This window comes from Cucumis melo, chromosome 12, assembly GCF_025177605.1.
Source record: "Cucumis melo cultivar AY chromosome 12, USDA_Cmelo_AY_1.0, whole genome shotgun sequence".
Classification (NCBI taxonomy): domain Eukaryota; kingdom Viridiplantae; phylum Streptophyta; class Magnoliopsida; order Cucurbitales; family Cucurbitaceae; genus Cucumis; species Cucumis melo.
This window is the reverse complement of record NC_066868.1, coordinates 14,617,374-14,628,740: the sequence shown is the minus strand read 5'-3', so window position 1 is coordinate 14,628,740 and position 11,367 is coordinate 14,617,374. Positions and strand designations below refer to the sequence as shown.

Sequence of the window (11,367 nt, the reverse complement as noted above, 5' to 3'; positions counted from 1 at the left end):
TACCCCTCCTTATTTACCCTAATACATATATATAGACATCCAGTAACCATAGAATATCATATGTTTCTTCAAGTAAGCCCGATTCTGTCATCGAAAAATCATAACATTCTTTCAATTCTGATACATCCAGTTTCCTTACACGTAACCTTATTTCCTCCATCATCGATTACGGTTTCGTTCTTCGTTGATTCTCAGTTTTTTTTTTTTGTTATTCTCGTACTTTCGGTTAGTTGTTTTCTTCAGTTCCTCATATTTTTCCTTGCTCCATTATATTGTAGATTTTCTAAAACGTTTTAAATTTTGATTCCGTAATATTGCATTTAGATATATACCATTCAATATATACAATTTATAAATATATGTTGATATACAGTTTTCAAAAAATATGATATATCGATTATGTTATTTAGTGTATATATATCCATTCATAAATTCGTCAATTTTTTTTTTTTGTAAAAAATGGTAGCCATTTAGGACTTTTTGTAATAGATTAGAAAAAAAAGGCTCATTATGTAATATCATACAACAATTTAGGCTATTTTGATTGGAAAAAAAAAGAGATTGCTCTAGAATTGACATAGCATCGATGAATAATAAATACAAAGACTATAGTCTCTTTTCCTGATATGTTTTATGTTATTATTGCACAAGAAATGGTTGATTTTATTGCAATGTTTAATGATGTTTGTAGAGGGCCTTGAACAACACCTCCGGTTTGGGCGGAAATTGATATCCTTACTTGTTAGGCTTTTGGATTGAAAACTTAGTTATGCTAAGTAAGTTTGGTCTAATTATTAGAGTAATTTTGTTGGTCTAATTATTAGAATACTTGTTGGAGGTTCAAAATTTTGGTCTAATTATTAGAGTAATTTTATTGGTCATGAGTCCAATCACCAAGTTTCGTTTTCTTATAATAGGTTATGTATTCAATTTCAGGTAAAGATGATTTTTGTAAAACAAAATTTAGGTTAAGATAAATTTTTGTAAAACAGGGTGATAGCGTCCTCCAGTCTTTCTACATCTATGGGAACTCTATTCATTCTTTCTCCTCTTTTTTCTTTTTTTCTTTTCTTTATTTTAGTTTGTTTTATGTTTGCATGCGAACAAATCAAGTAAAACTAAACTATTAATGTTTTTCTTTTTTCTTTATCTGCTTTTGATTTTTTTTTTTTCTTAATTTTTCATTTAACAACGTTTGCAAATTTTAAATATTAATCGAATAAGTTAACATTCTAAAACTAAATATATTAAAATATTTATAAGCTATAACATATTTCTTGGAAATGGTAAATTATCTTTTTTATTATTATACGCAATTTTATTTGTTATTAAAATAATGAATAACTATTAAAATAAGCTATTACAACGTAAGAGTAAAATTGGCCTTGCTTACATTTTTTCTTTTTCCATTTCTTGTGGATATTCAAACAAGAAATTTGTAATTTCAATTCACTTCCATTTAAAATGATTTCAAATAAATCATTTCTAAAGCCAAACGCAGCATTAATTAGTACCTTTAAGTGAGGTTCATTACTTAGTGGCTGTTGATGTTGAAGTGCATTTGGGTGTAGAAGAGCTCTCACTGATATTATGGCCCTTTCAGACTCTCTGTCTATCATTCAATGCTTAGGGGTAATTAAATCCCTATCTAGAACTGCCTAGTCAACATCTTATAACCAAATGGTGCATTGGTGTGCTCGAGAGGATCCATCAATTCAAAACTTTACATTAATCATTCTTAAATCTAAGTTTCTTACTTAGCTCTACTCCTACTTTGGCTTCTACACCAGCAGGTTTAAATTCGTCTATTCTAATTGCGTTTCCAAACTGGATTTCTCTCTCTTTTATTTAGTACACACCCAATATGCATTGAACAATCCTTGATTTTGAGCCACATTTATCTTCAGCTACATGCACTTTTTGAAGTAAAAGGACAAAATTTTCATAAATACAAGTTTATGCCTCAACTTGTAAATTTATTACTGAAGAAGGATGTACCATTGTTTTTCAAGAGAATTGAACACTTTTAACATACATTTCTTTTAGAAAATCCCAACATTTCCTCATAGAAAGCTCAGATTGGCGATCGGGCTATGGAGGTTGGAATGTTTTCTTATGAACTCTAAAGACTTACCATCTTGAGTTGCTCTTGTTCTTGCCTCCATTGTAGAGGCGGAAGAGACTGGAGGCTGAAATGCAAGATAGAACCACCATGCTCAAGCTGACCACCACTGCGCTTGCAAGTCCCTCCCCTACTTGGTTGCAGAACTTCTTGTACAGATCGCATATTTTCATCCATTGCAACTCAGGCTGCCCCAGCTTCCCGAACACTGCTGACTGGGCTGCCGATGCCACTGCTGCCACTGTCACATACGCCATGATCTACACCACTAACACTACTTATTAAACTTCAACATTCTCTTCTCTTACTTGCTAAAAACTCTCTTAAAAAATGTATCTAAAATGTTTATAACAAAATTTTAATATTGTGTCGAAGATATCCTGAAATTTTCAAAACTTTTAAAATTTAAGTGATCCATTCGATTTAAAATTGAATTTCACTCCTAGGAGGATCTCAAACTTAAAAATTGTGTCCGGCATGTTTGAATTTTAGGAAATGATGGATAAGAGGTCATGGACACAAAATTGAAGCTCAGGAATCAATCAGACTTTTTAAATTTAAGAAAAAACATCGAAAATGTAGAGACCAATAGACACAAACAAATTGTTCAGTTACAAAATTTGTAAGTGGTTTAGAATGTGGACAATCCTTTGTCTAGAATCTGGACCACTCTTCATGGCAATAAGTTATTATTAATGAATATGACATAGGTAAACTTCAAGTATTATATTAACGTGGGGTCTAACAAGTTAATATCGGTTAATAAACAAGTATTTGCGCAGAGTTTTAATTCTTTACATTCAAAAAGAAAATTTTAAGACTAGAAATAATCTGATTCTGCAGTGCCACTATAATCCGCAATAAATTTCTCTCCTTTTGGAGTCAACAACAAATAACAACAATTAATCTATGATACTTTTAAGTAAAAACAAGGCTGTGGGATAAGTTTAATTGAATAATAGGGGCAATAATGGAACTTCTGCAGCTATGAGGAGTCAAGAACTACAGTAAATACCGTTGAGCTTAAGTTTAAAGGATATGGAGATAGAAAAAAAGGAATTTTGATTTAACCAAAACTAAAATATAATATGTAAAATTGTATGGACAGAAAGCAAGATAGGAAGATAAGAAGATACTGAAGTCCAGAAGAATACTTATTGTAGGCTACATAAACTTTTTGGACAGAGGTTGGTAGAACTAAATTTCAAATGGAACTTGCATTTATTACTTTAGCCATACAACAAGTGCTTTGTTCTTTAGATTATGATAATAGAATCCTCAGACAATACCAACCAAAGTCATAAATCCATTTATTCACGGCCAGAATCAGATATTACCCGTAGCAAGAGAGAAAAAAAAAAGGAAGCAAAAAGCATATAAAGAACAATTTCCTAGTGTAATATGGTCATCTATTTATCTCAGTAAAAATAGAAAAGGGGCTAAGAAATTTGGATTTTTAGAGGGAATCTCCCAGATCTAAAATTTACCTGATCGCCAGAGAAAATGATCCAAGCTAAAGGCTTGCTGAAGAGCACTTTTCCCCTCAGCATGCACACCACACATCGTAATCCTTGCACCAAAGAGTAAGCCGCTGCTACAGCATTTGCTACCACTAAAAACCTGCGGTATATGATAGCATCAGAGAAGCTTGTGTCAATACTAAGAGGTAACCTCTGTAATGAATTGCGTGCCAACTTTTCTAGCCTACGAGTAAAAGGAGTGAAAATAATATGTACGTTACAGCCCATCATTTTAATCTTGTTTAATTAAGCCTTGAGTCTACCAATATTTTAATTTGTAAAACCAAACCAAACCAAACCATGAAACAGGATAAAAGAGAGAAAGACCAAGTAGTAGTTAATAGGTAGGACCAAAATCCGACCCGCTAAAGAAACAAAATACGCAATAACAAGATTCAAACAAACGCAGAGAGAGAATGAGAGAATACACAAGAGCTTTCATGTCTGTGAATTTGGCCCTCTTTCGAATGGCAAATATAGTTCTAACTTCAGTATCAGTCCCCACAAGAACAGCAGCAAGAACACCAAGGCCACAAATCACAAACCTCAACACCAATTCAACCACCCTCACCCTCTTATCAAAGACCTTCAAATTGGAGCCATGATACACAGGGACATTCCCAGGACTAATACCGATTCCAGCGTAGCTCATTTTCTCCAACCCAACACCCAAAATCAAAAAGAGAAGCAAGAATTTAGAAAGAAGAATCTCAATTTTGAGTCGGACAATTCATCAAACACTTGCTGGGCATGCAGGATGGTAGTCCTCTTATAAGCACTCTGCACCAAGGCAGTGCCAATTAAATTAGTGACATGAATAGGTAAAATTAAACAATATGTTATACAAAATAGAGAAAAATGTGGAGGTGGGGAAATCTCTTAAAAGGGGTAGGAAAGCAAGAAAGTAGGGGACAAGTGGCGAAAGCAGAAAGAGTAGAAGGGGGTTGATGATTTTTACTGAAGAACGCAGCAGATGGTGAGAAATAAAGAGGGTGTTAAATGGAGTCTGATCCGCATCTGGTTCAGCATTCAATGGGTCTACTAGGAAGAGCCATTTGTATTTGGAAATCAACACTGAAAGCGATGGATTAGAAGACTCATAATTCTTTTATTTTTCTCTAATGAATTTTTGGTTTCCATTTCCGTGTGTTTTTGTAGAAAGAAAGAAGCAGTTTTTTAGTCCCAAGAAAGCATGTCGTCAGATAAGGTGGGGTTCCCTCCGCCAATGCTCTTAAATTTGTCCTCTCCTTTTTTCCTCAATTAATTAATTTTGTGAATTTGTTAACCACATCTCCCACCTCAACCCTTATTTTATAGACTTTAAATTTTTTGTTTTTTTGTTTTTTATTCTTCATGATCTATCTTTCGATAATTACTGTTTTTTTTTTTCTATCAAGCGATTCTATTCATCTTTGTTTGAATAAAATATGAACCGTACTTTTTTTTCTTTCGATTGTTTGTTTTTCGTGATAAACAACAATTAATTAACTACGTCATTCCTTGAACACTAAGGCCCAAGATGAGTTAATTTATAGTCAAAACTATAAATCGTTTGCTTATTAGATGAATTATCTAATAAACAAATAGTAATTTGATCCAATTGTAGTTATGTGTATTTGTGAAGGGTCGATTTATATCTACTTAATCTTTTAATCCGTAGATCTATTAGATTCTTTTGCCAGCTCAATAAGAATTAAATAAGAATTAATTGCTTTTGAACTAATTTAAATTGTTCAAATTAAATTAGAAAATTAATTGTGTATGATACAATTAATATGATAAATACAGATACATTACATTATAAGATTCAAACTTATATTATAAAAGAGATGAATATTTTAATAAGATTCAAATATTAATTAATTATGGATAAGATTCATATTAGATTTAGAGTTTTCTCAAATTTTTTTAATATGATTCAATTTAAATCAAATGTATAATATCTGATTTATTAATTATTTTTATATATTATATAATTTAAATAAAATTAATTTAATTATATTAAAATTATTTAATAAATAAATTAATTGTATTTTTTTTAAAAAAAAGAGTTACACTTGAGGTTGATACGCCGTTAGACAAACAACACTATCGACTTATTCAAAAGACATCAACAAGCATTTCCTAATTGGTTCAAAGATCAGATATGTATGTGGAATACATAAATCCATTATGAATTTACTTAGACTTATTTCAGACTTATATATTCATCAACAAAATAATTTCAGGTCATCAAAACGCGTGAAAGGGACAACCTTTCGCACGATTTCTTCTCACTTGCGATGTGACCTTCACTTGATGTTCAATCCTACAGTGGATGCATCGTGGGTGGGGTACAATTTTACACGATAGATCGTGATTTTCGACGCACAACACAAAATAGTGGAGTCATGGTAGTCGGTGAAAGTAGTGCCAGTGGAAGCGACGACAACAATTGTTACGGTGTATTAGATGAAGTTCTTTCCATTCAATATCCGATGGGACGTCGTATTTGGCTATTCGAGTGTAGATGATTTGACATAGACAAGAGCAAAAACCATAGGACACATGTGGAATTGGGGTACAAATCAATCAACACGTCTCGTTTTTTGTTTCTTAAAGAATCAGTCATTCTCGCAATCTAGGCACATCAAGTCTTTTACATTGACGACCTAAATATGGTGTCAATTGAAAGGTTATTCAAAAGTATATGGTATGTGCCTGAAGTGGATGATGTTGAGGATCAACAACTAAACATACCCGAAATCGTTGTTGAACATCGTGTAGCTAATCACATTGAGGATGACACCCTGTGTAGACTTGATGTTGATCCTACAATAGTGGAAAGATCGATTGTGCATCATGTCGTTGACGACTTTATAAACGATGATGATGACTAATTATCTGTTTAAGGCGAATCAGGCGATCACAAATAATAATAACCGATGAATCATGTATTCACATATATTTCAATTTTTATATATATTCAGTTAGTACTCTCATATGTTTAATTAATTTTGGTTTATATGTCCTTAGGTACTATGTCTAATTTTCCTGTCGGTTTTGATGAGAGTGGTTCTCTATTTGATTTTAACATCGAGGAGTTTAATAACGTAGGAGGCACATCATCGGTGGGCGACACATCAGGTTAGTCACCGTTACATAAGTAATTAATTGCATAAGTTTGGAGTTCTATTTCTAAAATTATTTTGTTCTTGTAGATGCCTCTCAACCTACTACTCGCACTCCTAGGAGACGGGAGCACTCAAGGAGCCTGGAGTAGGATAGATATATTGCACAAAACGGGAAGATCCCCACATCTATCGCTCCAAGACAAGATAAGTCGATCTCGCCACATGTCGTTCGCTTCAGCAATACCATTGACATGTTAATTCGGGATTTTTTCCAATTCGTTTTTTTAAGTGGAATGACGTTACACAGGAGTACATTGAGCTCATGAAAGGTGGTTTACAGGTAAGTTTTTAAATCACCCGTACATATATGTTACCTATATGTATATATATAGATTCCTAATCCATGTGTACTTTTCTTTTGTGGCAATGGTTCGTGCTAAATTGCACAGATCCAACACTTACTCAGTTTGTTAAGCATTAAATGCTCACCTGCTAGAAGGAGTTTAGAAGATAGAACCACTGCCATTTTAAGAAGTTCAATGATCTTGAAATGGCTCGTGCCACCCACCCCCTAGATTGAGGATGCGTATGCAAGATTGACACTTCCTATGCAACCACTACCTTAGTCAACAGTTTTAGGTGATTTAAAACTTTAATGTTCTCAAACGGTAGTTCAGTTTTTTTATGTAACATTTCGATTGTTTGCATGTAAGAGCAATCATCGATGAATAAGGCTGCTAAAGCGAATTGGTCCTACAACCACAATAGCGGTGCTAAGTCGTTTCTGCAATGTCAGCAAGAGCTCGTTGAACGACGAGGTCATCTAATCGATTGTGTGGAATTATTCAAGGAAATAATGCTAGGGTGGCCAACTAGTTTTGCCGGCGACTACAGATGCTCAAGTAAGTTTCTGCAATACTTTTGTCTTATTTTACACAACATTTAATTTACATGTTTTACTTAATTAATAAAAAAATTTATTGCAAAATCAAATGCTGGAACTCCAGTCTCAACCTATCCAAAGGATTCTCAATCACTCTCTGGGTTCCTTTACGACCTATATATGTGTAGACGATCGGGCTACTCAAAAGGGGTCTTGGTTGGGGCCCCAGGCGAAAGTTCTGACAATCTGCTAACGGTTCTTCGTCTACATTCCACAAGGGAGAGATGCATGCCAGGAAGGTTAACAAGCTAAAAGCTCGTCTTCGAAAAGTAGAAGAAGAAAGTAACTGGAAGCACAAAGAAAATGGTAGCCAGATGGAAGAAATGAAGAAAATGATTGAAGAACTCACTCGGACTTTGAGAGGACCTTGATTTCATTGAGGTAAGTAATTTTCAACTTTTACCTTCTTAATTTCTTATTGGTGATATATATTTAAACTTAATTTCATGTAATTGTAGGTACGTAGGCATGGGGAACTTTCTGAACGGCGCTTAGATTATGTTTTTGGTTCTCTGTTTTTAGTTTTCATAATTCATGTACTTTTTGAACTACAAACATGTATTTTTGATATATTTGAATTAATTTTAATATAAATTTCATTTGTTATTTTATTAAATTTACGTTAATTATTTTTAGTATTTGAAAGAATTTAAATTGAATTCGATTCTGATAGCAAAAAAAATAAAAATTAGATAATAAAACATTATAAAAAGGTTTTCCCGATGCAACAAATGCGTCGAGAATGGGTGACTCTAACGACGCATTATCGTCATAAGGTACGTCAACATGTCGGCAATTTCGGTGAATCATACATCAGCATTACCCCTTTGCCGACGTCATCTCGTTTCTACGTCAACGTTTCCTTTCATGACACGACACTCATGACACACTTCTCGACGTCCATTTCTGCATCGACATAGCTTTTTTCGATGCATTTTTTTTCTGATGACGCATGTATGCGTCGGTAGACCCCCTACTTCTTGTAGTGTTAATTGGCATGCAACATAGCCTTATGGCCAGCCCAAGTGAGCAATAGGTCTTTGTGGAGTGATGCACCGGCCAGGTGTCCATTAGGCGCAATTGGGCCTATGTTGGGTTCCTTTACGACCTATATATGTGTCTACCCTAATCTTGATCTGATTGTCTCTATTCTTATAACTCCTAAAGAACATTTATTTTACTTGTTTTACATGAGTAGTTTGAACAAGTTAACCTCCCAAAACTAAAACTGATATTTATAGTGGTTCCCAAACCACCTTTGCTTGAAATCTCTACCTAGCTACCTTACATGTCCATATGTATTTACTCCTACAATCTAGCACACAAAGCCTCAAAAGGCGTCTTAATGCTTGGCTACATGCACGTCTACCACTTTACATGTGATCCACCTCATGCTAAGACTTAGTCAAAAATTCTCCTCAATTTGACATCTAATCCTCCTTGTTGTCCACTCCATCTTCCTCAACCAATCAAGCTCAACGCACACACTATGCAGCACACTTTCCAACTTGTGGACACCAACTCACTACCTCCCATGCACAAGGTGGGACGTTTTATGATCTCCCTCATGCACCCAACACTCTTCTAGGCATCCAATATCCCACCATTGTGCCTTGAGGTCTTGTCCTACAAGTCCCTTTGCGCCCAAATACTCAATCCATGCAACAACGGGACCGGAAAGTTTAACCTTAAAAACTCCTTGTTTGCTATGCATTGCCTCAATCAATGCCTTAGGCAAACAACCTCTTTTTGGATCCATTTTATATTTTTCTCTAAGGTATTTACAAGGTCGTTGGTTACCATAATTTCCAAATTTTTCTAATAACTTGTTTAACTAAAATTCATGTGTTTGCTAGGGTTTGATTGACTTAAAAGAAGAACTGCTACAAATTCCCTTTTATCATTTTTTTTTTTTTAATTTTTTAAGACAACAATTTTTCCAAAACTAACTGTTAAGTCTATTATAATATTTTAAAAAAATAAATGAATAAATATAAAAGTTTATTTTAAATGTCAAAATTTCTAAACATTTTTTTAATATTTAGAAAATAGACAGAATTGACTAGTAGGACAACTCAAAATTCCCAAAACATTTTTCCACCTAGAATTGAGTATTTACGACAAACGACAATTCCCAAACTCATTTTTTCCCCACCTTTTTTCAGATCTTAAATAAAATAAGTGGTAAAATTAATATTTAACAACAACTCTATTTTCCAATATTATGTTTAATAAATAGTCATTCATCAAACTTTATGAAAAATTTCAATTCATTTATACTCTAAATATTAAATTTATAATAGAAGAAAAGTGGTAAAATTAATATGAAATCATATCAAATACAGATACGAACGTAGGATACCCATACAATAGGATATGACAATATATTAATTTTTAAATTAAGATTCCGATACATTGAAGATATGATCTTATATATATATTGTTGTATATATATATATATATATATATACACATACATATATTGTTGGGTTTTATGTCCTAAAACTCGTTGATAATAAATATAATTCAGTGATCGATATTAATAAAATGTTATTATTGTAATTTCAATAAGTATTGTTGATTTTTTTATTAGAATTTATCTTAATAACCTAAATCCAATAAACTAACATCATAATTTGTCTTATGAGTCTTGAGTTGTATGTAGAAACACATAGAGATCAATGTTCAAGATACAACTTAACGAGTCTATAATATAAAAATAAAGTTAGATACAATATCTTGGTAACAGTACTATAAATATGACCCACTTCATATTTTATACAAACTCAATGATCCAACACGTTCGTGTAAGTGACATGGAGTGAGTGTATCATATGTAATGAGTTTGCATAAGATTAAACCACGAAATAATAATAACTAGATGTAACTTCGTTGACTAGTTAGATTTTTATTTTAATATGATGACTTAGACAACTAAGTCTTACTCTTGAATTCTTGTTCACGAATTCCAACGTGTTATGAATTCCTGTTCATAAAGGATTATTTTTTGATTTGTAATTAAGGGTGAGGGTGGCTAATTGCCTACTTAATAAGTCCTATCATTTTAGAGACAAGACTGAATGAGAAGCTAGAAATATATCACATAAGATGAAATTCACTCATCCTCAACTTTAGAGCAAGTAGATGAGTTTCTTCTTAAATAGTATCTCCATACAACTGTAGTCAAATCATATAGAATTAGAACTATAATTTAAGTAAGATATTCATTGAATATGATTTAATTAATTATTAATTATTTAATAATTTTAATTTAGTTTATTTAATTTTAAATTAAATTAAATTAAATGGGAAGGAGATAACCTCCACGTTTATCTACGCGGAACTCTCCCATTTACAACTATCCACTTTTTCTTCTTCGATGATTTGGAGAAGATAGAAAATTGAGTGTTGAATGTAATTAGTGAATTACTTAATATGGAATTCTCTCTAAAATTTTTTCTCTTTAAAAAGTATTTGTAATTCCAATTGGTTTCCACAAGCCAAGAAGCTTAGAGTAACTTAAAAGAAATATGAGATGCTTTAATTGATGACCTTTCAAGAATAATTTGATAATTTGTAGATACCAGAATCACCATCAGAATAAGAATTTCTTTTCATTTTAATTTGCAGAAAGCATTCTTCAAAGTTAAATTGAGTTTTGGTCTATAT

The 11,367-nt window shown here is 32.6% G+C and overlaps 1 protein-coding gene across 2 annotated transcripts; it reads right to left on the bottom strand.

Annotated features, from left to right (window-relative positions):
• Positions 1–1,939: 1,939 nt before the first annotated feature.
• LOC103501714 (CASP-like protein 2B1) lies at positions 1,940–4,915 on the bottom strand. 2 transcript variants are annotated; one of them, XM_008465382.3, is made up of 4 exons: positions 4,601–4,915; positions 4,071–4,422; positions 3,610–3,742; positions 1,940–2,382 (listed from the first exon to the last, which is right to left on the bottom strand). In XM_008465382.3, exons 2-4 carry the CDS (start codon positions 4,292–4,294, stop codon positions 2,131–2,133), a joined length of 609 nt encoding a protein of 202 aa, XP_008463604.1. In that variant the 5' UTR covers positions 4,295–4,422; positions 4,601–4,915; the 3' UTR covers positions 1,940–2,130. The 2 variants fall into 2 exon arrangements, with proteins under 2 accessions (XP_008463604.1, XP_008463603.1); XM_008465381.3 differs by having other exon boundaries at positions 4,071–4,836.
• Between the last annotated feature and the right edge of the window lie 6,452 nt (positions 4,916–11,367).

What these genes read in the sequence shown, in the direction of transcription:
- LOC103501714 (XM_008465382.3), bottom strand. Translation starts at nt 4,294, where the DNA reads ATGAGCTACGCTGGAATCGGTATTAGTCCTGGGAATGTCCCTGTGTAT. An exon ending in ACAGACATGAAAGCTCTTGT is followed by an intron (nt 3,743 to 4,070) that starts GTATTCTCTCAT and finishes CATATACCGCAG; the next exon opens with GTTTTTAGTGGTAGCAAATG. An exon ending in TCATTTTCTCTGGCGATCAG is followed by an intron (nt 2,383 to 3,609) that starts GTAAATTTTAGA and finishes TTAGTGGTGTAG; the next exon opens with ATCATGGCGTATGTGACAGT.